This window comes from Myripristis murdjan, chromosome 13, assembly GCF_902150065.1.
Source record: "Myripristis murdjan chromosome 13, fMyrMur1.1, whole genome shotgun sequence".
NCBI classification, from domain to species: Eukaryota; Metazoa; Chordata; class Actinopteri; order Holocentriformes; family Holocentridae; genus Myripristis; species Myripristis murdjan.
In genome coordinates, this window is record NC_043992.1 from 36,163,889 (window position 1) to 36,191,384 (window position 27,496).

The window sequence follows — 27,496 nt, forward strand, 5'->3', positions numbered from 1 at the left end:
CTTTGAGGCTTTTCTGCAGCTCTCTGCCGTTTGATATCATCAGCTATCCACATACTTTAAATATCCAAATCTTTCAACCATTAGAAATGTACTTAAAAATATGAACTTGAGTTTCATGCAAATTAGTAGTCTAACGGATCTTTATGACAAATTTCATATCTTCAGTAGTTAAAAGATCTGAAATAGTCAAAGATCTGCATACTAATTATTTAAACCTCAAACTGAATTGCATATATTCATTCAAGCACTGACGGGGTTGGTATTATACATATAAAAGCTAAAAAAAAAAAAAGAAAGAAAGAAAGAAAGAAAGAATTAAGTCAAAATAATGGTCAATAATTAATACAATTTACAGTATATTGGCACCAGTAGGAATCCACTTGTGGCTGAATCCTGAGATTGGAGAGATGTGTTATAATGTTGAAGTATTAAAAGCATTATGGGAGCTGTGCTCTTTGACTCCATGACAGCGTGCTGCAAGAGCTGTTTCCATGGTTTCTGTTAATTCATAGCAATAATGCATCATTCCCTCTTAAAGAAAAAAAAAAATCACATTAATATTATGCACAAGGCAAAATATGAATGACATACAGCACACCTTGTGCCATTTGAGACCATGGAGCAAAATTGGCGATTTTTCATGCAATAAAGGTAATATTCCCACGCAAAATGTCATGTCATTACCAAGCATGTCAAACAGTGGGGTGCTCTGCAGCATGAGGTGAATTCCATGATGTTGTAATGTTGTGAGCTTAGGCATGACTCATTATGACTCACGATGCAGGCAATCTCCTCGCTGGTCCCTCTTGCCTATAGCTTTCCTTTCAGCGCAATTACAAAAAAAAAAAAAAAAAAATCAAGAAAATAATGCAAATAACAGAACAGTAATGGAGTTTGGGCACTGTGCAGTATGGCTTTAAACCGTAATTTTCTCCTAGTCCAGCTGTTATTCACAGATTGTTACCATCTTCCAGTGCACAAAGCTGTTGTTTTCCTTTATGCTACACCACTTCCCAGTACCCACTTGCTCATCAGGTGATGTAATTCACACGCACTATAAATAATGTCAACGGCTCTACATGTAACCTACTTGTACGATATCCCATAACATAGCTACATAGCTCAGTGTACAAAATGTCAAACCAGCAACACATTATGATAAGATATTGATGTAACACAAGGCAATAAGGAATTCCCTATTGGCCAGAGGGGGGAAAAAAAAGGTTAATAATGAATGTGTGAGAGAAAGGGTGTAATTAGAGATGAGGGATTAAATGTAATGTAGTCTGATAATGCCATCACTAAAAGCTCTGTCAATCAGCGGACGTCTTGCTAATAAAAAAACACCACTTTACTAATTTCACACGCCGCATTTCATCTCGTCATGTCTGAGTGTGAAGTACAGTTTGAATGTTCAACCTAAGAGCCATGATCCTCGGAAAAGCACAGGCTACCGATCAAGTGTGTATCGGCGTCGGAGCATTTTCTCCTTTAACTCTGGTGTAACAGTGGAGAAATGACAGCGGGTTATGGTTTCAACGCTACTCCTGAATCTAAAAATCCCCACTGGAGCCTGTCAATCTGGGATGAATTTGCCGAGGCCTTTGTAGTGATAAGGATATCTTGAAAACCCATATTCCCCATTACTGCTTTTGTATTGCTATTGGCAAAAATGTAAGTAATCCAGGATCAGTCCAATACACTATTACAACCGAGTATCTTAAAATATCCTGATTGTGTTTCAGCCACTGTGTTTTGAAACCGAGGAAAGAGGCGCAGCGAGGGAGAAAGCTGCTGTTTGAATGGGGTTTAAAGTCAGACACAATTACAAGTATCATCAGTTGCACTTGCACTGTTTTCTTTCTTCTTCTTTTTTTTTTTTTTTTTTTTTTGCAGGTGCTGTTGAGAGCAGGTGTAATTGTTGCACAGGCGAAAACGTCTTTTGCGACAAACCGAAAGGCATCAAGTTTACTCAGCTAATCTGATGAAACCTAGCAGCAAAGTGTATTCTCTGCTATTTTGTTGTTGTTGTTGTTGCCGTCGCTGTTGTTAAGATGCACTGAACATAAGTAATCAAATGGGTCTGAAGCCTTTCAGCGTGTGAAAAACTGTTCGACTACCACGGTATTTACAGGCATAAAATCTACGACAGAAACGAGGCGTTCAAAACACCGTTGCACACTGAAATAATTGTCAACAGGAATAAAAATCAAAATGATCTTTTGCATCATTTAGATAATTGGCATCATCTTTTCTCTGATGCCAATTGACAAATCCATGTCAATAATTAGAAATACTTGTTTTATTGTTTTTTTTTTGCATATGCAGCAGCAAAACAAGAGGCGGTTTTTATCCTGATGCTGCAAATAAATGAAATCCTGATGCTTTTAAATGAATGAAACCATGGCATTTTTATTAATGCTGAATTTTACTTTGCAGATAAGTTGCCCTGTAATGTCATTTAGTTAGGGGCGCCGTATATGGGGGAAAAGTTAGGACAATTCCAAGGGCCCTTGCCTGACAGGGGCCCAAAAAAATAGGTAAAAACTAACATAAAATTATTAAACCATCATCGAGCAAATATATATATATATATATATTTTTCATGGGGCCCAAAATTCCTGGCGGCGCCCCTGCATTTAGTGTTTTATTGCTTATGTTGTCAATGATTATAGTGTCGAAAGACCATGACTGACAATTCCAATGCATTTTAACTCACTTCAACTACTAACACCTACAAAATACCTGCTCTTCTATTACACATTTAAATAAATGCATGCCCACCAAAAATACTGAAATTAGAACAGAAACTGAATAAAAACTAAGCACTGGTAAAAAAAAAAAAAAAAAATAAAATAAAATAAAATAAAATGACCAAACCCGCCCTAAAAACAATAATTTGAGCTGAACCAAAGAACTATATCAAGACAAGTGGAGTCTAAACGGTGATAAGATGCAACCAACTTGCCATGTTTTGGTAAAACAGGCTCATTGCGTCCCTGCAGCTGTGTGCAGCAACGGCACAAGCATTTATTATTATTTTTTTTTTTAAGTTGCTGTTACTGACTGAGTGACTGACAGCCATTTACACTAACTGCTTGTTGCAGCTGATAAATCCTGAGGAAAAAAATCCCCCTTGTTTACCGCACACTGAAAAGTATCCACGTCCCTGTTGATGAACTAATCTGACTTCACCTGGTAGTGAAACATATCACTTACAGGGGTTGCAACTGATGATTATGTTCTCTGGCGATTAATTAATCACTTTGTCTGTGTCAAAAATAACGATAAAGGCTCATGGAAATTGACTTAATTCTTCACGCGGCTTCCCTCCTGGGTCTGACCGGCTGCCAAAATAATAATAATAATGATGAGAAGAAGAAGAAGAAGTAGATGAAGAAGAAGAAAAAGAAGGACATGTACTATTAAACTCTTGATTTAACCGAGGCCAAGCTGTGCCGTGTGTTTTATCATCATGTACCCACGCCTTTTAATTTAAACTCAGGCAATTCAGGAACCTTGTGGACGGAGAGCCTACCTTGAGATTGGGAGATTGGCAAGCAGTGAGTCATATTGAGCTCACAGGTTGAAATTCAGCATCACAAAATTGGTTGGCTTATAAGCAGCCACCAAAGAGTGCAATTCTGTCCGGAAGGCCAACTTGTACATCAAGTCCCCCGCCCCACCCCCCTCCACTCCATGATTGCTCAGGGTTGGAACTATGGATACAATGAAATACCGTACAGAGTGTACATCACTCAGGAGCAAGAGTAAATTCTTATTATTTTTTCACGATCTAGTTCTGAAATGTCCAAAAGACGTTCTAGTCCTCGAGCAAGTTCATGTTCAGGTTTACTTAGAGCCTAAAATCAATCAGGGTTCATCATCGAGATCAATAAGTTTAACCAACATGATCAGAATGTAAGAGCCCTACATTATCTGCTCTAAACGTACTTTGGTAAATTCCACTCACCGAACTGATTTTCAAATTGAAGTTACAACGTGGCTTCAGCTTCGGAAACACTGCCAAACTTTTCACATCTTCGCCGAATTGTTTTCGATGTGGCTCAAACTGGATCAAGCCAATCTGCCAAATCTCCATTGCCAAGAAGCTCAGACCTCGGCGAGGCACATCATGTCACTGTGATTGGCAAGTTTCACACACACACACACACACGGATAATTCTGGATTGGATACATTTTTTACAGTTAATATTAAAAGTTGCATTCGCCTCGCTCTACATTTTCAATCTGCGGTGGGTTCAATGTAGCTGAGGCGTCCATCATTTCCATAAAATAGCCTCTTCCACAACCGGTGGAAATGCCAGTGCAGCCTGTTTCATAGCACAAAGCCTCCTACAAGTATACGACGTCCATTTGAAAAGTGACTGTCTGCAGCTTTCCACCGCGAGTCCATATGGTCCCTGTATTTATGGGGTGATGAGGCCTGCTCCTGGGGTTCAGAGTGGTCATTATCTGGAGAATGCTACAACTCCAGTGGTTAAGGTCACCTGGTACACACCGGATGTCCTCTCACTCCACCGGTACTGGAGGATACTAAATGTGTAATCATCTCTGAGCTCACAAAAAGCAGGGTATATATCCACACTGGCCATTATAAGAGCTTATTGTGGGGTCCATCCTGACTTTATATCCTGTCATTTCAGCAGCACAATCCTAAATATTACATCTCTCCAATGGTATTTTCTTACACACGGCAGATATAGCTAAGTAAGGGGAAAGGCAGAGCTTTTATTCGGCTCAAAGTCACACAGTTGGCCCGTTGTGAGCGCAAAGCCGGCATCTTCTCCTTGTCCCAAGTTTTCACTGTCCACACCTGAGAATTTAATGGACGATGAACACTATTTTTCTTCTGATCAGCGGTCAAATTAGAATTCTAATTTCGTTATTTCCCCAGTTATAAGCGGAGCGAACGTATCTGAATAAATGTCAACGAAAAATGCATGTGGTGAAACAAATAAATAAATAAATAAAGACGTGAAAATGATCCAAAATGACAGTTTATTAATTAACACTGCACGGCCTCGCTTTATTTTCCTTGATTGGGCCAGCAGTGGACAGTACACAGCTGGTGGCTAGACCAAGAGTTACAGGGATACTTCACTTATAATGCATAATATTTATATCAGGTACTCACAGTGCGGTGCCTTCACAGAGAGTTTTACTCACAAGCCTTTATGGTAAACTCATATTCCAAAAAGCTCATATTGCTATTGTAAAATGTTAATATTACAGAACCAGTTTTTTTTTTTTTCATTGGATCAGCGATGGCTAGAATTAAGAGTTTATCATAAAGGTACACGGTGGTGCTTGATAAAACAAAATATGCATTATGGATGAAGGATCCCTTTTAGGGTGGGCTGTTTTTATCATCCTTATAGGGAAAAAAAGAAAAAAAAAAAGTTTGGCACATGGAAACGCAGCATTCAAGGCCAATAATGCATGTGAGAGTGGCTTGTCAACCAAAGGTATAAACTGTTGCTTTGTCTCTTGTGTGCTGCCTGAAAAGTGGAGTATCTTTTCTTTTGTATGTCATTTTGTATTGTTTTGACAAACATCGTCAATCACGATGACACTGACATAAATAATGAGCCGCTCTGTGATACGTGTTAAGCCGCGGTAATGCGTTCTTATCTATGCCGGCTATGGTTTGTTAGTGGAGTGAAGCAGACAATGGCTCACCAAATTTATCCTTGGCCATTACTGAGAGATGAGAGATAAGCAGAGCTGGAAGCAAAAGCGCCGCTAAAGTCCAAAAGTAAACTTCAGCGACTGGACTGAGCAAAAGCCTGAGCGTTAGTGCGAGCGGGCCCTGATTTCAAATGTTCCCTGTTCCACCAAAAAACACAAGCCTCGGTTTCTGTAAAAAAAAAAAAAAAAAAAAAAAAAAAAAAACAGAAACTGTGAACTCTTCACCAAAGCAATCAGCATGGCAGCCACACAATCAGCAAACCAACTACAGGAGTTCAGCCGACGTTACTGAACATCGCTTCTTCAGATGCTGTAACTCCGTGCGTTGGTGTTGAACCACGTCCTCTGCACATTTGAGGCGCATTATCGCTTCTCCTCACGGTCTGAGAGGAAGAAGCGGCGTTGGAAGAAGGAGAAAGAGACGGAGACGGAGAAGGCAAACTTGATTCCAGTTCCTGTAACTTCAGCAAAAGCCTGATGGACGACGTCTTTGATTTTTGATGTTATTTCTCTTCTCTTGTTTTCATGGAAAAAGCTGAATATAAGCAGCAGGCGAGGCTCTAGTTTGACCTCGGTTCATTTTGTAACGCTGGGCCTTCCGAGAGTTGATGTTCATCAAATCTCAGCATCCATCTCCTGGAATCCTGGTGTTTCGCTCCAAAGAAAAAACACATCGTAGCCCGCTTGGAGTCTCCAAATGTCTCGCCGCGGCTCTTTGGCGCCGCCCGAGCTCGTAGGCGTTGCTCTCGCCGGCCCGGATGATCCAACCCTAAAGCGGCACATGCTCCAGCGTTTCGATGAAGCACTTCAAACGCGCTCGGTGTGTGTCAGGCTCTCGTGGCGATGAGCAGGTGACACACAAACTTTCCAAACAGAAAACTCTCGGCGCAGCCTCCACAGAGAGGTCGCAGGCTTTTTCTGACTCACTCCACTCGGCACTGTTTTCCCCAGGATTTCAGCATCATCCTGAAACCTTTCAAAGCCACTGCCAGTAAAATGTGAAACTTGTCAAGGGCCCAGGGTGTTTCCCTTGGGAAGTGACTAATATGCTTTTTTTTTTTTTTTTTTTTTTTTTTTTTTTTTAAAGATTGATAGCAATTCTAATATTTTTTAACCAAACCCTGCTGCTAGTCAGCATTTGGTGCTGATATTCAGTGTCTTTAAATTTGAAAAATCCTATCCAAAAAAGCAATACAATGCAATACTCAAAAAAGACAGATATCAGCCTGCAAGTCTCTTTTTTATAGAATAGTTAAATAAACAAAATAAATACAAAGAATGTTGCAAAAGCATTGCACAATGACTGTCAGACAATATAAAAAAAATAAATAAAAGGAAAAAATAGCTACAGAATAAGCTCTTTCTTATAAGAGAGGGAAGGCGTGGAAATGCCAATATGCAATATTCAAAAAAGGCAGATATCAGCCTGATGTGAAAGTAAACCAATAAATCAGTGAAGCAGTAGTGTCCCTGCATTGTGCCCAGTGCATGCTGGGATAGACTCCACCAATCTGCAAAGCCTGATTGGATGGACGGGTGGACGACTGTAACCCCCGGTGTCTCTCAGCGACAGTATTTTACAACAGCTGTCACGCAGAGATTTGTCGCCCCTCCTCTGATGCAAACTGCTGACAGAAGACAAATAGGTATGCAGAAGAGGTGACGTGAAATCGCCATGATGCAAACCGAAAGCGGAGCTGGGATAAAGTTTTTGGGAGACGAGTTGTGCATGATTCAGGCCAGCCAGGCTCTCCCTAATCAGTCAAACTGGACCGCCTCGCTTCATACTCGGAGATCCTGGCTCACGTGGCGTGCGTAGGCGTTCGGTAAAGCTAAATCCATGCCTAACAAAAAAAATAGTTCTATAAATATTTTAGTTATAACAACATCGAACGAGCAAAGACGCTGTTTGCCTTTGCCTGACAACACGAAGCTCGACTCACCTCAGATTCAGTCGTGTTTACTCCACTAGTGTTTGTGCACAGTGTGTGTGTGTGTGTGTGTGAGACTGTGTGTGTGGCAAAAGATATTTACCAGTGAAGCATTTTCATATAGTATTTTTCTACATTCCTTGTTTATAATGTTTATATTGCTCTTTGGTACTTATTATCTGTATATACTGTTTATTTGGTACTTATTATCTGTATATACTGTTTATTTGGTACTTATTATCTGTATATACTGTTTATAGTGTAAATTATGCTTCATATCTTGCTATCCACTTTGCTGCTGTAATACGTGAAATTTCCCCACCGTGGGACTAATAAAGGAATATCTTATCTTATCTTATCTTATCTTATTTTGACATTCTACATGACAGATTCTACATGTATGGTTTGCAAAACTCTCAAACTCCTCATTTATTACACATAATGTATGCAATTAGAGAAACTGATTTATCTTTTATGGGCGTATTATTGATGGGTGGTGTGTACTCAAATGCATTACTTGTTACGGCTTTGTCGCTGTTGTGTGGATGGAGAGGCTACTGAACTGACTTGGTCGCATACCAAATCAAACGTTATGGAATAATAAATTTGCCCTTTGTTAACAATGGCTTTTCCATCGCCTCATTATTTTAGCGGTGAGGAAATGACTCATGCATCGAGCATCACACCAAAAACTATCTTCTGTGCTTTTCGCGGTTTGTGTGCCTTCCTGCTTCATACCTTCTCTGCCTTTCTCCTTCTTGCTCTCAGCTAGCGGCTTAAAGGCTTTTTTTTTTTTTTTTTTTTTTTTTTTGGAAAAACATGCTCTCTGGCTCTGAGCACTGGCATCTCTTGCATCGGTATGCAGCTCCCGTTCAGACTGCTGATCCCTCTTTATGAGGACATGAGTTTCAATGCTTTTATCGCCCACCTTCACTTGCAAATATGCCTGCATTCAGTGTCTACACTCCAGCTTTAGAGACCCATGGGTAGCCCTTAAAGAGGAAGTCAATAAAAGGGCATAAGCATGCATCAACTTAAGTTTGTACTTTTTTTGTCTCTCTGCCAAAGTTAAGTTTTCGGTATAGCATCTCACTCAAAGAAGAGGATTGAGAGGAGAAAAAAACATCATCTTTACATTCAGGTAGAAGCAAAAACATCATCTCTGCTCTCGCTTTGAATCCATAAAATTCCAGTCCTCCACTAGTTAGGAGCAAAAATAAAACATTTCACTCTAAGAATACCGTTTGTTTTCAAATCCAAGAACTTGCACATCATGGATATCGACTGACGGATGGATTGTCTAACAGTTATAGAGCATAAAAATTCAACAGTGCATGAACATCAGACCTGAACTGTGCATTTTTACTCTTAAAACAATGACCACTGCGCATTGCCAATCTGCAAACATGATTTTACAATCAATTTAAAATCAATGTAAATTTGCAGAGTGTATAACAGCAAGGTAAGGATGTGTGTGTGTGTGTGTGTGTGTGTGTGTGTGTATGTGTGTGAGTAACAGTCATACATACATATTTGGGCAATATGGATGGATTTAGATCCCCATCAAGTAGACACAACATGAAAAAGCAAGGTTCATTAAGCTTTTCTTGTTGTACTGTCATTTAATCTCTGTAGTTCCGATGAGTCATTTCAGTAATGGCCTGCAGTGAGGTATCTTTTTATGTATTTCTCGCTGACAAACAAAAATGCCCCTGATATTAAACATTTCATGTACCCAACAACAAGGATTTCAGCATGAAATACTGGATTTCACAATAATAATGCAGATAAACTATTAATCCTGCAAGATTTCAGAATAGTTTTTATTATTATTCCTGATCTGTGCTATTAATTATACAAAATTCATTTGATAACTGAGTGGCTAACACTGTCATCTCACAGCAAGGACCCAAGTTCAAACACCAGGACCGGCGCTTTTTCGTGTGGACTTTGCATGTTCTCCCAGCGCTCAAATGGGTTTCCTCCCACGTTTCAAAGACATGCAAGTTGGGCAGAACGGGAGAAATCAAATTGCCCAAAGATATGAATGTGCCTGTCTGCCTATCTGTGTGAGCCCTGTGATGGACTAGCGACACGTCCAGGGTGTTTTCCTGCCGTCTGTTTGGTGTACGCTGGGATCGGCTCCAGCCCCCTCTACCCCAAAATAGGTTTCAGTGAATAGAGGGAGAAAAAAAAAAAAAAATGAAAGCTTTTCATTTTTGCCCCTACAACTGATTATAAGCTTTGCTCACAAGTCAGCAATCTGTTGTTTGCAGTTTTTACTATTCATTATTTTCGCTGGCTTCAATTTTGTGTTGCGCACACATTTCAAATCAAACGGACATAAAATGCAACATATTAAACTGGGAATAAATAACTGCATTTCCACGATCCTTGCAAGTCTATGAAAACGCTTATTTCGTTTTCTTATTTCACCGAAATATCAAATTTCCAAAGATAGAACAGCAGACAGCCTCTGTTATCTGAACCTCAGACATCCACCCTGACTGCTCTACAGAAGAGCCACACTGAGCATGGCAGTGCACAGATGCAAAATCCCGTTGCCTGTGTTAAATTGTCGGAATTGCTGTGCTGATACATAAAAATAGAAACATTTGAAACCTCAAAGTCGACCGGACGCAATAAATCCCAATGTGTTTGCCTCCATGGTTTATATTGGAAATAAGTCTTGGTCAGGTATCCGAACACCTTACAGTACCCCCCCAAAAAATCGTTTTCCCACAGGGCCTTCGTTCCCCGGGGATTTGGGGAAACAAGGTTCTGCTCAAGATGGGAACAGAGCCTCATTTTCAACTGGCCTGCCTCTGCGGCATATTTCAAAACAGCACTATCACCGCATCAGTTATACGCAGTTAGCTTCCTATACGTGACGCAGGTGTAATTTTCTAAAGCTCGACAGCTGTTCGTCAAGAGCGAAGCTTGATAAAATAAAGCCACCGAGGAAAAGGGAAAAGGCTCCTCTAGTCTGGCGACGGCAAGACACACACATCAACCGCTGCACACGGCCATATCGGAGTAAAACATGCAAGATGGAAATGAAAGATGGCCCGGCTCCTTGATGTAGTTATGCTTGTGCATTTCTGCTTCCCCGCAAAAGACTTTGACATAATTCAAAACAAGCATGATCACTTACGGTCAGGCTGCCAGGTGTTTGGCTGCAGTGTGATACCCGGGGTAGTAAATCACACATTTTGGAAGCCTCCCAAATACACACAACAGAGGCAGTGCAGGACATCTATTATAGAAACCACACAATGACGCTCCCAATATTTCATGGTTAACATTCTGCACTCGACACCTCTCTCGGTTGCATTAACACGCCGGTCAGTATGGCTTGCCAAAGAGAAAGGACTTCTTTCATGAAGATTTTTGAAGAGACAACAGAAAACAAACACAACATGACTTGCCGGTGATACAACATCCACTACGAAACAAAAAAAAAAAAAAAAAACTACTAAAACAGATTACATGCGCAGTGGGTCACGGAGTAATGTATGGCTGTCATTTCTGAACAAAAAAATATTAACTTTGTTCATAGAGACTGCCGCAATAGGAGAAAAGGGGAGATCATCACACAGGCTAAATGAGATTCAGAGGCTCATCCATAGTCGGGCACAAAGCCCACTTCAACAGAGATGAGGGCCAAGAGAGATTGGTAAAGGTCAGCACTGCAAACGGGCATAAAATGAAGTATAGGCTTCATTCTGGGCACAATACTGAAATGTAGAGAATGCATAAACCTCTCACAAAAAAGAGACACCTCGCTCTTCTCCAACACTACAGCAGAATCCCATTTTTCCAAACTTAGATGGGGAATGTTATTCAGTGCCTCCTCTGCACGGCTTGTTCAAATGACAGGCATCATTTTATACCACAAGTATCTAAGCATCTAACCATAAATGCATTTTTTTTTTTTTTTTTTTGCAAATTTGGTGTTATATTTGTGTCGTAAACTGGTGATAATTAAATTGGAGTCTCGTCGTTAATGTTGCAATATTAAGACTTATTCATTCATAGTTAATAGGGCAAGAGATTTTAGTGAACAAAGATGATAAGCTAAGTTTGGTAAACAAAATGTCAGCATATAATAGCAGTCAAAATATAGCCTGTTTACAGTAGATATATAAGACTAGGTTTCAGACTTTGCCTCTCTATTCACTTTGTGCTGTCACTGCCAGCGTGACTCAAAGGAACACTTTTGTTCATTATCATTTGTTTGACAAATACCGTGTGCTGTCTCACAAGCACAATGAATTATTGTTGTAATAGTTCACCAGTGCGCTTTCAGTTCTTGACAGCATTAAAACTTTGTCTTTCATAAACCAAACTGGCGAGAGGTTTGAACAACAGCTTAGCACATCACAGCAGCCAAATAAATCTAAAAGAAGCCTTTACTTGGGTAGCTGCTGATTTACCTGGCCAGGCGTCCCAAATGTAATCAGTATTTGAGAAACTTGTATTATTTGAATTACATTCAATCGGACAAAATTTCCTTGTTGATAAATGCGGTTAGGTTCTTTTCCTTTTCTAATTTCTTTCGGGGAAGGATTTGCCAGTAGTCCTGTTTTTTACGGCTTTGCTTGATGAGGTTTGTCTTTTTTCTCTTTTCTTGTGCCTTTCAGCCCACAGTGAGGCTGACCCATGCTTTTCTCCCGTTTGGCTGTGCCTCATTGACCCATACAGAAATACTTTCTTTGGATTGTGGGATTATGTTGTAAAAAAAAAAAAAAAAAAATGATTGCATTTGCCTCCAAGCTCTGGTCGATGGCTATATGTTCCTGACCTCATGTTTGAGCCATGCTTTACTGAGGATGCAACACGAGAATTTAAATTTGACAGCTCAGAGTGTTTTGAAATGCATATGCATGCATGTCTCATATCATGAACAGCTCAATAATTGAATATGTTTTGAATTTCTGTGCATTTTACCCTCCTGCACAGCCTCCCATGCCAAGGGCTGTGGACAAATGAGGTTTAAATCGTAACCTAGGCCTTGGTGCAACTATGAAATCACACTCACGCTGGTGTAGAAGTTGTAACGGACCATAAGCCAGTTCTACATAAATTGTAAATAGAATAGCTCCTGTTGCTTGATGACATGACAAATTAGATACTTGGCTCTCTGGATTCCAGCTCTGGCTGACAGCTGTTCATGTTTAAAAATATTGACTCAGCTGCCCAAGATCATAGGAATACATGTAAATTCTGTTTTATGGTGGATTTTCCCTTTAAGATGCATGAGCACAGGTGCCTCTCCAGGAGCCTGGGTTTAATATAACTGCACTGCTTTAACCATTTTGCAGCATGACCAATCGTGGCATTAAACTTATCGTGAGTATCTTCTCTGGAAAAAGGCTTCTTGGAGAGCAGGCAAATCTCTTAACCTCTTTCAATCAAATAGGCATCAAAATAATCTTTAGTGACTTAATTGCCCCTGCAGTGTATCAGTCTTATGGCTAAGCCTACCCACTTGGAGGAGGAAAGGGGGCATTATGTGTAAAAGTGCTATGACAAAGAGCATGGCAAAGGGAGACTGACAGCAGACGGCATAGTTGGGGAAGCGAGCAGCTAATCTTTAAGTCCATTCCCCACTTGTCTGAACACATTTGCCTCTGGCTTGAGGCTTATCCTTACAGATGTATATCTGTCAACATAAAGTAAGCAGGGCAGCGGCAGCTCTTTCGGAGCACAGTTGTCCCTTTTACTGGATTATTCGTATGCAGTGGTATACAGCGCGGCACCATGGCCAGCACTCGGCAGCTTAGAGACGTTCTGCAGGGATAAGCTAACCCTCAGCGGTGAGGAACAGGTATCCTTGAATGTAAACCACCTTCCTCTGCCATACCTTGCCTTCAGCTCAGCCAGCTTATTCCAGCAGTCTGATTATTCCAGCCCACAGGAGATGCACCCATGCATTTCTTACAGGCTCCCTGTGTCTCACAATATGTGACATTTTGGGGTTCACTTTCACTAGGGTCCAATATGTATTCATTTCAAGAGATTTTCAATACACCCAGATCCGACCAAAAAACATAACTCCATTTTTTTTTTTTTTTTACGTAAGAGAACAGAGAAGTGGTGCAGCAAAATGCTCTCCCAGCTGACTCAAAATGAGGATGAAACTTGTGTGTAGCACTGGTATTCATATCTACAGGGTGCTCACTATGTGAATGCTGAGGAAGGGGCTGCCTGAATCGAGCATTTCACCGGTAGAAACTCCTAATCTTAGATGCATACCTGCACAGTTTTGAACCACACAGGGAATGTGGCTGCTGTCCCGGGCATAAACAAAGGCTGCATGGAAATATTGTGATGCATGATCGGATTCCTGATCTTCTAAGATGCTATTGTGCTTAGTTTTGTTTTTTATTCATGAGTTTAAAAGTATTTTACATGATTAGTGTGTTGGTACAAGGTTACAGGATTTAGTGACATAATATGCATAATGCATTTGGAGCAGGAAATGTGACCATTCAAATCCATTCTATTTATTGTGCTCAACTGTTAGAATTTCCATCTTGATAAATGTAAATGAAAACATTTAAATAATGCAAGGCATTTCAGAATATGTAGCTATGCATTAATATGCATGTCATGCGTGCATGCATGTGTCTTATTTTTTAATAAGCTTTGGTCGGGAATTTCAGTACATCTGCGTTTCAAACATATTCTTCTCCCACTTCCAAGATTGTGACTAAACAAAGAAATAAAGAGTATCATTAATTTATTATTGAATTATGCTGCAACAACTGCAAATCACCAGAAATAATGTATCATACACATTTGTGTCATTTTTGGCATTGTAAGGTCCTACGCGCTAACACTTTGTTCAGTGGGTTAACAAATTTAATGTCATATCATCACAGTAAATGGCAGAATATTTCTGAGATCTGCTTAATCATTTGAGGACTTTATGTATCTTCATCTTTACAAATTATTGTCTGTTCTATTGTAAAGTAGTAATATTTAATGGTAATTGCTGAGTGGGTGTCAACCCTTAAAAAATCTTTAGGTCTTCTTTTTTGAAAAGCATACACATGGTGGTATATTTGCAAAGGAAATATATATCAAAGATTTTAAAGTATGCTTCTGCACATTTTTATTACTTGCATCAAGTCCTTCACCCCAATCAGGATATCATTTAATTATGATATTTATATTGTAGAGGAATTATTAAACTTGATCCTTTGTCTCTTTTTGTCTCTCTTTTTAATGTCTGTGGTTTTGAAACCAGATTAAATGCTAGACAAAAAAAAAAAAAGGAAGCCACATTCATTTATCCTCCATTTTGCCATCATTACTGCCCCCACACGTTTTGGTCAAACACATACCAACGCCCAAATGTCGCTTGCAGGTTGTACTTGCCAAATGTCTGAGGAGATAAGAGATGATAAAAGGCTCTATGCTCAAAAAAAAAAAAAAAAAAAAAAAAAAAAAGTTCCCTCGGCGGTATGGGAGTTCTTTGGGCTCTGTAAGAAAGAAAGTGATGAAACACTTGTGTGCAAGGAATGTCAGTCCAAATCAGAGTAGCTGTGACCAACGAAGAAGCACTATGAACATAAAAGCATATCTCTGACACCACCACCCCACAGGTCTGTGGAGAAAGTGGAGCTGTGCCACATCGTTAATTAGCACGGCTAGCCGGCCGGCCAGCTAACCTGTTAATGGGCCCCGATAAGAATGCCTGGTGCCGGCATCAGCTGTCTTTGGTGGGATCTGTCTCGGTCACATTGCAGCCGTGATATATTAACACAGTGAGACCATACCGACGGTACGGGGAGCACAACAACTCATATTCAGTGCAAGAGGCCGGTGCAAGACACACATCAGACAGCGAACATCATCGCTGTGCATATACTTACTTGTGTATTCTGTCACTACGCAGTATGGATTTAGGCAGTGTAGCATGCAGTACGCCGCAGCCGCAGGTGAGAATCCAACATCGGATTTGAGCAATACACCGAGAGATAGCTGTGCCGAGTGTGCAGGAGCTCTGAGCATTGCTGAGCAGGGATTTCTTGTGGCGAGAGTCTTGCCTAAAGGACCCTTGCAGTGTGTGATGAGGCACCATGAGGCCGTGACCACAGAGAATGCTCTTTTGAATGTGCCTGCACCTTTTTGTGTGTGATTTTTTAATGATTTGGTCGCAGCGGGGACATGTCTGCTCCAAACTATGTGCCTTGCATTCAGTGCACAGAGATTTTTTTTTTTTTTTTCGGGGGGTTGCTGTCCTGGGCGCTCCGGGTTGAGCGTGTCTCAGCTTAAAGGTGCACTATGTAAAACTGTCGAGAATGATTTAAGCAAAGGCCCTTTCAGACTCCATTGACCAAAAATGTGGAATAAGCATCTCATCTATCAGCGGGTCGGGCTGACGATGAGAACTATGAGAACTATGTAGACTCAATCATCAAATCCCATGCCTGTTCCGCGTTTTTATCAGTTGAGACTTACATGTCTTTCCTTAAATGAGCCCTCAGCAATTTTGCACGGTGCACTTAAAAGCCACATGTAATGTCAGTGCTTAAGTGGCACTATCTGTGCAGAGCCATCAGTTAAATGACAACAGCGCTAGCCGTCTCTTAAACATCATTATTTTCAACAAAATGATCCATTCTGTTACTTGATTTTAACTAGTTAACTTGGTCCAGAAATGAAAATCTGAGATTCATCGTCCCTTGCACCCTTTGAGCTTGTGCTGTCTCTGTTACTGCGTTGTTGTGAAAGGTAAAATGCTCTAAGATAACAATATAATATCATTGAGTGAGCTTTTATTTTGCTCCCCAGTGTTGTGAAGTGGTCCAAAAGAGGATGTGCACCCCTTACTGGCAGGGGACCAAGGTGAAATAAATATGTGCTGTTGATTGTTGAGGATAATTGAGTTCCAAAGAGAGCAAAAATAGCTACTCACACATTTCTGTCTCCTTTCTACCTGTATGGAAGATCAATGGGGGAAACTCCACACTTGACTTATAAGGAAGTATGTTCACTCTAATTTTAAGCTATAATATGCAACTTTCTGATCTTTTCTTATTAAACTAACACAGAATTAACTGGATATTCTAGTCATCATCAGTCCATGTCTGTTTGTGACCCTATGTGTAAAGCACGTGTCTAAATCTCCATGTCTAAATGCCTGTAAATGACTTGTTATGGATGCTGGAGACATTTGGGGCATCTTTTAGTATCTTTTGCTGTAGATGCACCAATCATGAGCTGGGTTGTACCTATCAATGGCAGGGATGTTATAGCAAGAACAATGGGGGAAATCAGTAAGAAATTAACAAATAAATAATAATAAAACCTGTTAAGCTAAATGTGCAGCAGACAAAGCTTGTTTTTAACTGCAGATTGCCTGAGTTCTTCATCTGTTTGCTTGTGCCTTTATGGCTACCAGTGTTGTGCCACAATTTTGCTCCTTGACAACAACAACAAAAAAAAGCTTCCCCCTGTGGGTCTTCATCTTGATTTCTTGTGCGCTCGTCAAACACAGTCTTTTCAATTTTTGTGGATTGTATCGCCGGGTTTTGAAAACAGCGTTCCAACAAAAAGAAAAAAAGAAAATCATAGGATGAAAAAGAATTCAATTAGCTCGGTGAAATTAACCCGCAGTGCTGTCTCGCTACTGTGTTCATTTCAAAACACGAGTGTCCAGTGATCCCACAAGGGAGCTGTCAGGCCACGTATTAGTTCACTTAACTGTCACGAGGCACATTTCCTCCGTGATAATTTCCTTGTGGGGCGGCAAATCGACAACACACACTGAGGACAAGACAAAGACGCACTGGCGGGGAGATGCATTTTTTTTAAGGGATAGAAATTCTGGCACAAAAACCTGTTACCTCAGCCTCATGGGCAAGCCCCACTGCAGGTGATGGATTTGTTGAGCGAGGCGGCCTCCCAGTTAAATTGGTCGCTCCTGGGCGTGTTGACTAGCGGTGGCAAGCAGAAGTTAATCAGCGGTGTTCAACCCAAATATTTTGATATTCAAAGGCTTTAGATAGCTGTGTCAACTTTTAATAACCTGGTCATCTACGTGGAAAAAATAAGTTCCAATCTATCCAAAACTGACTGAGGAAAAACTGTTGCAATCAACTGCTGAATTCACTGGCAAATATATATCAGTAGCGGGTTCAGACAATATCTGGCTGCTTCCTCCAGGCGGCCTATCTCTTATCAGTGTCTTAATAGGTGGGGAGAGAGGGGTCATACAATTAGGGAAATCCTGCCGCCGCTGTAATCAGTTTGTCCTCAAAAGACGTGTTTGGACAGCTAACATTACTCCTCAGTAATGAGAAAGTGGGTAAAAAGCCAGTAGCCGCACGGTGCAATCACTGTCATCTTGCCCAAACTGATTGGGGCTCACCTGGAAAACACTGTACTCATTTGCATAAAGTTAGCTGAATTTTAACTTGTGCCCCATCTTTTCCCCCACACTGCATGCTCGGTTTTGCACCGCAGGACACCCGGTGTGCACTGCACATCAAACCGCTCATGCCTCATAAATTAAATGGGGCGGCATCAGATGAATGAAAGATGGACAGCCCATTAAGATGAGTGACAGGCACTGGGGCGGGGACTCCTCTGGCTCAGGTGAAAGGAGGGGTGGGACCAACAACACATTTCCTCCATCCAAGCAAAAAGCTGCACCGTTTAGCTTTAAGGAAAATCCTTGCTGATGAGATTCGACACAATTACACTGCTGACCATTTGGCTTCATCTAAGGGTATCGACACACCTTTGTGAACACATGGTCCCCTCTTGCTGGACCGCGTGTTATGTAACATGTGGCAACAGATGATCCCTTTGACAAAATGTAGTAAGACTAAAATAGGATTCTGTGAAGGCTGAAATCAGGTGTGACAATGATGCAATGTGGAAAGGCTGTGAAACACGACCCTGCAGTCTTGAGACTCGGACTGTGGGACAGAGTGGATGGCTTGGATTATTCTTTGGCAGCGGCTCTCCAATAAAGTGGGATCTGGGAGCCCTGTAGGGGCGCTTGAGGGGGGTCCCCAGCAAAATGAAGAATAGCTTGATTCAATTATAATTAAATGCAGCAGGATTTCGTCCAATTATGGGCTGTTTAAAATGACCATTCCGGTCACTCTCAGCACTACTGTCTCCCCACCACTATTACGTCCCCACTTGCAGCGTGAACAGTTCCACACGAAATCAAGAACGACACATAGGCTGCAAATCTCCCCATATGAAGGTATGTGGCACAAAACCTTATCAAATGGAGGTTCGCAGCCAGTTTCGGAGGGGGATTGGGGAGTTCTCGACATAAAAACCTTTTGACAGCCCCTGTTCTATATGCGTTCTATCTGCTCACTGGTCGCCTACAGGGCGGTGGCTGCGCAAGCATGTCCAAGAGCGGGACGGTCTGTGGGGAGTTAAGGGAGTTGTCATGAGAAGACAGTGATGCCTGGCTACATCCACAGCCCTCTGTGTTTGATCACAGCAGCCCAACTTTGAACGAAAGACTGCACGGGCTTGCACGGTCTGCACACGGATAGCGAGACAATTTCTCTCCCGGAGAATGTATCCGCGCACGCACGCACACGCGCACACACACACACATACAAATACACTGCCTACACATGAAGTGCGCAAACTGCCAGAGGTTGAGACAAAACCTGAACTCACATGCAATAATAATGTGCATGGCTGTGACGAGGGGGGGGGGGGGGGGGGAGGACCGGATCGTGCAGAATACCAACTTCTTTTCACCCTTTGGAAATCAGCAGTTTAAAGTCATGTGTGAAATGGCTTAAAAGGCCCACGGGCGACCCGACAGAAAGAACTGGAGAAAATGCCTCACTCAAAATGACAGCCGTGTCACAACAAACAGCGGAGACGCTTGCCGACCGCCTCGCTATAAGTGCATCACTGTGTCAGCTTCAGGGGAGGAAGAATAAATGGTTCACGGCTGGACGACAATGGGAAGGGGGGGGCTAGGGGGTAGGCTACTGTAGGGCGACATAGTTGCAGCCCTAATGTGCTGTATGTAAATCATTAGCAAATGAAGGTAGCATCCAAGTTGCCTCCTGTGCAAAACTTGTGCAGCCGCATTCTGCTTTCAGGTCATTGCGCTGCACAATTGAACTTCCAGGCATTCCCACACAGCCGGCTGGAACATCCCGAGACGAACCAGCACCCCGCTTAAAAAACTACTGTGCAAAACCGCATCTCTCCCCGCCGATCAAACTATCTCCGCGTTGCGTGGCCCACTCAAACTCACGTGCGGCATGATCAAAATTATCTTCCACTTCACGCAGCAACCCCCCCGCACACCACGCCCGTCTATACAGCAACGTTCAGTGCTCACCTTTGAAGACGCTTGCACAGAGGCTGTAAAGGATGAGGATCAAGTGCTGCTTGAGAATCATATTCTTCTCCTTGCCTTGACAAATTCACGTCGACACTCCACTCACGTTTTCCTCTCTTTCTGTCTTCTTCTTCTTCTTTTTTTTTTTCTATCTCGTCGGGGCGGACTTATCCAGGTAAAGGGCGCAGTTTCGGACGGGCTGGAGTTACATTGGCACCTCGGCAGGGATGAACTCTGCTTTTTTTTTCCCCCCAGTGAAGTCCCTCTTTATTTTCGCAGATCCGGGGGCAGTGATTACTGTGGTGAAGCAGGACGGCACAGATGCTCGTCGGGAAAGTGCAGCTCCTGCCTCCCTTTATTGCCTTTCTCTTTCACTCGCTGCAGAGAGCAAGAGTCCCGCCCACGCTTTTTGACTAATGAAGACGCTTCACCAATGGAGAACACCTAGAAATAGTTCTGATCTCCGGTAAATTGTCAAAACAACACCTTATGATAACATTTACGTTTTGCCAGCACTGTATTCCTTTTATTCAGGGAGCCACAGTAATGCAGTGATTCATTTTTGTAAGGATACTACACAAATAGCACACCAGAACTTCAGGCTTCTATGAGATTATCACAGGAATATTACAGTAATACCCCAGTAGATACCATAAAAATACTATATAATATAATAATCCCCATAAACTTAATGCTGAGCACCACAGACACATTATAAGAGGCTACAAGGATCTCGGATTTTTCCTCAATAATTGCCTGTTATTGCATGTTTATTGCCGGTTAATCAAAATCTGAGGGTGTGAAAAAACATTATTATGCAACAGTTTGTTGAAGTCCACGCCCATCAGAGTTAATTTAACACCTTTAGACAGCTTTAACACCCACCCAAGTCATATCAGCCCTAGCAGTAAGCAAGCAAGCTTCCAATCAACACTTGTCAAATCAAAATAATTGTCCCTGAAAAATGAACCCTTTAGAACTGCTTGGGAAATGTGGCTGCGTGCACCGAGCGTGTTGTTTTTTCCCCTCCCCTTGGAGTGCTGACTGTACAATGCAAAGACAGCATGTAGGGAAGGAGGTCCCGCTCGTGGCGTGTGAAAAGAAGGTTGTTTTCCCAAAGGTCGTGACCCAGTGGTTAGGTGTGTGTCAGGAATCGCTTCACAGGCGCAGGGGAGGTTAATGGGCTGCTGGACATCCCTCTTCCTTCCAAGGCTCCTATGAGTGATGTACAGAAACGAGTGTGACCATCCACAACTAAAGACAGAGGGCCAAGCAGTGGCTCCAGCCAGGGATCGTTTTCTAAGCCCATAGTGAGGATTTTACACATGGTTTAACATGCTGCCGGGCGAATTTGGTTCAATTTTGCACAGTAGCCTTCCACGCCACTCCCACTTCAAATCAAATTGCTGACCTGGCTATCCCACCTTAGAAAAGCCTTGGCAGTGAAAAATATATATCTTGAGCTCTTGAATCATCAGTATCTCTCTGAGAAGCAAAAGGGATAAATGTAAATGACTTTGTTGAGCTGTGTCATTCATCACCTAAGCAAGGAATCAACAGGATCACAAGTTTCCCCCGCCAAACAGGAGATTAATTCCAGCGTTTTTCAGTGTGTTGTATTTCACTGCAGCTTTAAATAAGAATGGGTCAAACCAGGACCCTTAACAATGATATGTGCTCATTCACTTTTGTATGCTGATGTTGCTTTTTACCCTTTTAATTCAAACCCATACACATCTCTAATCCCCGTGGATCCATTGTTGCCTCTCTGAACTGTAAACCTTGAAGGACTGAGCAGTCTTGTGTGGCATGCATTCTCTGTGCAACTCACTTGTAATTCAGGGCAGAACTTTACAAAGCCAATTACCATGAGGATGGCGGTAAAGAATCAATCCCATATGTCCTGAAGGTCAATTCCTCGTCATTTCATTGGATCTTCGAGAGCAAAATTCTACTCATGCGTCTTGAAAACAGCGTGAATTGATTGGGCATGTTGGTTCAGCAGAAAAGTGCGAGATGCTGACACAGATCTGTAATGCAGACAAGCATGTTCTCCTTTGCATTTCGCTCCACGACGTTATACCGCGTCGTCGGAGTTGGTGCAGCGAACTGACCTCTGTCGGCCTTTGACCCCCTTCCTCAATGCGTTCTATCCTTGAAACTGCCTGTGTGTGTTTGCATTCCCAGAGTAAATAAAGCCATCGACTACACTTTGGTTTCATCTAGATATGGTAAATGGAAAAAAAAATACAAATAAAAATACAAATAAAAAATAAACTTGGATCCCACTGCTGCATTTTTAGATACTTTAGCTTCCAGTGTTGTATGGAAATATTGTAATAAACTGGCCTTTTCCTGTGTACGGTATCCTTTTACCTTATCCTCATCCAGATATTGATTTTTCTGTTTTTGCTTTGTTTTTGTTTGTACATTCATTTTAATCCTTTTTATGTGCAGCATCCGAGAGAAATGTAAACCAATAATGTGACTGTACTTGACAACTTGCTGTCTGTGTGTGTGTGTGTGTGTGTGTGTGATGATGATAAAGGTCTTGAGTCTTGAATCTTAAACTAAGTGCACGCCACTAACAATAAAATACACTTTTCCTGGAGTTCTTTTTGGCCCATAACTTGTATAATATATGATTAGCTCACTACAACAGTATTGGAAACACATCAATCACTGAGTTTCTCAGAAAATCAAAACCTGTGAGATTATGAACCAAGTGACAGCTGGCAGCGTGCATGGCGGAGAAACTAAAACCAAGGCTATCGTGTTCAACACTTTTCTGGCTGTGTAAGCTGAATTACATCTGTGGACTATGTGGATAAAATGTGACTGAAAACATTTAATCCTCCTTACCAACTGCAAGACAACTTCGCCAAAATTGCCGGGTGCACAATTCATGTAGGGATGGGTCTTAATGACAAGCAGTGGTGAAGGCTGACACGCTTCATGCGTATGGTGTATTATAGGTGATCAAGCGCTGACACACGGGAACATGACATGTGCTATGTGTTAGTCTTTGCTGTTGTGACATTTCAGCAATGCATACCCGACGATTAAATGCAGACTCATACAAGATTTTTTTTTTTTTTTTTTTTTTTTTTAAATTTGATGACACATTGGGTGTGAACATCTGAACGAGAGCCTCAAAACAACAAGTTCTTGAAAAACTGTTTGAAATTGGTTCTTCACAGACAGACTTCTTTATACGCTGTTTGCTGTTTTTTTTTTTTTTTACTTTCCCCACCGCTTTCCATTAACAACCTTAGCACGTGCCCCTCCTGCATAAAGCATTTATGAAAAACAGCTTGTTAAAACATTTTTATGGCAATTGCCTCATTTACTTTGAAAATTCCTTGTGATAAATTGGCACGCTGATACACTGCTGTGTCACAAATAGCACAAAGTACTACTGGAACACCTAATGGTAAGCTTACACAGAAACTGCATCAGCATACATTAACATGCCACATAGCTATTACGATGCTCCTGTTTAGGCATTATTAGGATGCTGTAAATCAGACAAAACTGGTTCATATTAGAAGGAAACAACACTGTTTTCCTCTGCTTGGCTCGTGCAAAAACTCAAATGTGAAGCATCCCATCCGCATCATCAGCTCTTCAGCCGAAGCGCTGGGCTGCCAAGACTTTGACGACCTCAACTGGACAGTGCAGATGTACAGTATTAACAAGCTGGCCTGAATCACAGGAGACAAGCCTCTACCAAGTTTAGGTTTACCGCACTCACAGCACTGGAAAACAAAGACAGACAGTCAATTTAAATGCAACTTGCTTTGGGCAAGATGTTTAACACACCAGATAAATGAATCACAGAAAAGTCACAAAGGTGGAAATTATGTATGACAGCTCGTGTTTATGAAACGCTGCCTTCCCCGTATGCGAGCACGCTTATTGTTATAGCATGGAAATGTACGCACTGTGACATTCTTTTGTTTTTCGCACAAGCCGACTCCCAAAGTAGTAGTAAGCAGTTGCTGACCATTCACATTCAAAATTACAACTCAATCACATTTCACCCTCAGTTCTCACCTCGAGGTGGTATTAGTGGTTGTGTTACTCTTCAGAATGCCTACTCCGACCTCCCAACCCCCTTACAATAAAGTCCTAAATACATAATGCAAATATTGCTGTTGGAATTATAACCTTCAGCTTCACTTTCCCTGACACTTTTTCAGGCAGTGCTGAATCCCTCCCTGCCTCCCTTGAAATTTGCAGATATTTTTATTTAAATAAAAGTTTTCAGGCGGTTTTGACTATTTTTGGGCTACAGTGTTATTGCAGGACTTTTCTAGTGGAGTTTATGCGGTTGAGGCATGATACACTCTACAGAAAAAAAAAAAAAAAAAGCAATTCCATCCTGACAAGCCATTCAGTCTCATATTCAGCGTTAGATCTTGTTTCTCTTGTAACATGTGAAAAGACTCTGCCGTTGGGATGTGATAATCTCACTTGGTTGCAATGCTAATGAACTTGCTTGAAGAATTTTTTCTTGAGTCAAGTGCCATGTTCTTGTTACTAGAGAGGCCTTAAGCCGCCTTGTTTCAACCCATTTTATCAAAACAAAAAATCTATGTCATCCCACGGGCAGATTTTTTTCACTTGTTCTTAATTTGCACAATAAACTACCTGGAAACATATTGTTAGCAAGCCATGCACTTTGTGGGTGGCGGTACCTTTAATTTGTTGTTCAACTCACTCATTCTTGATAAAGAAAAAGTGAAAGCAAATGACTAAGAAAGCACAGCTTCACAGACCTTGAGGCCGGTAATTGTTCACTATTTGGAGGAAATGTGGGCCTTGAAAATATTCAATTAGTAAAAGGTGATTGCGGCCAAAGCAATGGAAACATCATTCAGAAAATCAGCATGAACTCTAAATACTCCTCTTTAACCATGTCTGCCTTTGTTATGTCCTCAACAGCACACTGCAATAAGCACTCAGCACACATCATTACACAGCAACATGAGGCAGAATAATGACACTGATTTGCGTGTGGACAGAAATATTATCGCTCGTCTTATCGTGATAAAGTAGCTTTGTCCTAACCAATACATTGCATACCTTTCTTAAATGACGGCTCAGTAAGAGAGAGAGTAGCAGTGCTGCAGTTCTCAGATGCATGTTATTTTTGTCTACCAAAGACGTGAGGGTGACATTTAAAGTCCCCCTCCAGTCAAAAATATGTTTTTCTTGTGTTTATGTCCCCTAAAACGTGTGACCTTGACTGTGCTGATTTGTATCTGGGCAAAGTTTGTCACTCGAGAGGTGTTTTCACATTGCTCTACCACACAGCTAAAAACCGACGTTCAGACGTACCCTGGGCCAGCGAGATGTGGTGTCACAAAGCATTTTATTCTCCAGAAAAACAGCACGACCAACTCAGATTGGCTGCTTTACATAAACAATATTAACTGAGCGATTAGCTGAAAAAAAGTTTTTTTCATGGTTATCAAATAATGGCATAATTTTCATGAATGTGTCAGGACAGAACCTCCTGGTTCTGTGTAAATAGAACGTGTCACGTTAACAATATTAGCATGACTGGGAGATTTGGTGGAATTTTTTTCATCTTTCAAATGTGGCACGATTTTTGCAACTGTCATGGACGATACTCCTGCAAACAGAGCTGTGGTTACAAGCCGGTGTGCCGGCATGCAGTGAGGTGGGCAGAGACTATTTTGTATATTAATAGATCTGCGCATTTTTAATGAGGGCAAAATTGAGAGTTATATTTAAGTTGTTTTAAGGTGGTAAGGGATATTTTTTGTGGAAAAACTTATGAATATGTAATATGGATGATCAGATTTTATTTTTAGGGGCTTAATAGATGGCTGGAGAGGGAGCATGCTGAGACTGCAGCATTACCAAAGCATGTTGTGTGCATCTCTCTGTGTGAGCCCTCCTCTGTCCGGTGTGCTCGGACACACACGTACTGTACATGCTTTTTTCCTGTCAGTGCTCCAGTGGGAAATAAAACCTGCTCTTTCAAGCTTTGTAAAGCTTAAACTTTGACAGTACGTAATCATGAGAGCTTTATGTTCTTTGTGCCGCTCCCCATCCTTGTAAGAATATTTGTTATGGGAATACAATTCCATCTGTTCATTGCCTTATTGATGGGAGATTGGGAACGACTACGATAATGGGTTTTCTGTACCAAGCAAAGAACATGCAAGTCAGCACTCTGTGGATGTCATTACGCGGCAAAATTATAAATAATCACTCAAATTTGTTGCCTGGAGATATATGCACCTCGCTGCCATTCCTATCAGTATTTTAATCTAATTTCAGCATCAAATATGTTGAAATATCGTGGGCATGTCATGTCATAATTGTTGTAGGTGCAGGGCTGCAGGTTCTCATCACTTTCCTCCAGTAAAAGTGCAACCATATGCTTGCCTAATCTGAGCAGCTATTTAACATAAAAATCAATTCTTTACATATAAACCATATGCCAACAATAAGCTGAGGTGTCAGTCAGCTGGAGTGCAGAAAGACATTTTAATTATGGCACCAAATCATTTTATCCAAATAATGGTCAATTTAAATTGTAGATGAGCCTAATACCAATGATGTCTACAGTGAATTCTCAATTTAAAATTCATATGCTAGAGGGTCTGGAGGCAGCTGGGCGATGGTGAAGGCCACCCCATTTGAGACCAGGACCAGGACAACTACTGAGACTATATCTCCGTTGAAACAGTTTAACCTTGTGCATATACCCCTGCTGAAAAATACTGCAGATATAACTTGGCTGCTGTGAGGGAAAATCTTTACAGTTTAAAAAAAAAAATATATATATATATATGTCATGAAACTTGATTTTGTTCTCAAAACACCCTTAAGTCCAAACACTTACCATGTATCCCCTAAAAACTGCATTTTCAGCAACTCAGAGTTGGAAAATAACTAAGTTTATGTACTTGAGCACTGGAGTTACGAACGGCTCTGAGTTACTGGCACTTTAATTGAGTATTTCCAATTAGCGAGACTTTATACTTTTACAGCATTACATTTCAGAGGGAAATATCATGCCTCTTAGTGCACTAATTTTATCTGACACCTGTAGTTATGAGTTACTTTGCAGAATGAGCGCTGACACTAGCCAAGAGTATTTGATGCAGTTAAACCCTCATTGTTAAAATACCGCTCATAGATTGATGCATCAATAATTTAACACTCGAAAATAATCAATACGTACATTTTACTGCTAATGCATCTCTATTTTTGCCCAAGTAGCATTTTGACTGCAGGACATTTACTTGTACCGGAGTATTTATTTCATCATGGCATCGCTATTTTTACTGAAGTAAAGAATTTATACACCAGTGGTAACCAGCTGACCTCAGTTTTCAGGTAACCTGATGTACAATAAAGCTCAGGCTATAAGAGCACTTCCGCTTGAGTTAAATATTTCAGCACCATTTAATGTAGAGGCGCTTACAAGGATGCCCAGCGCAATGCCATGGTGCACTGTTGT

General features: G+C 41.3%; 1 protein-coding gene across 1 annotated transcript in view; it reads right to left on the reverse strand.

Annotated features, from left to right (window-relative positions):
• LOC115369596 (cell adhesion molecule 2-like) overlaps positions 1 to 20,316 on the reverse strand; it is a 163,647-nt gene extending 143,331 nt beyond the window's left edge. Inside the window, exon 1 of the mRNA XM_030066216.1 lies at positions 19,993 to 20,316. Coding sequence (XP_029922076.1) covers positions 19,993 to 20,053 — 61 coding nt within the window. The 5' untranslated portion in view covers positions 20,054 to 20,316. The remainder of the gene's footprint in view (positions 1 to 19,992) is intronic.
• Positions 20,317 to 27,496: the final 7,180 nt, after the last annotated feature.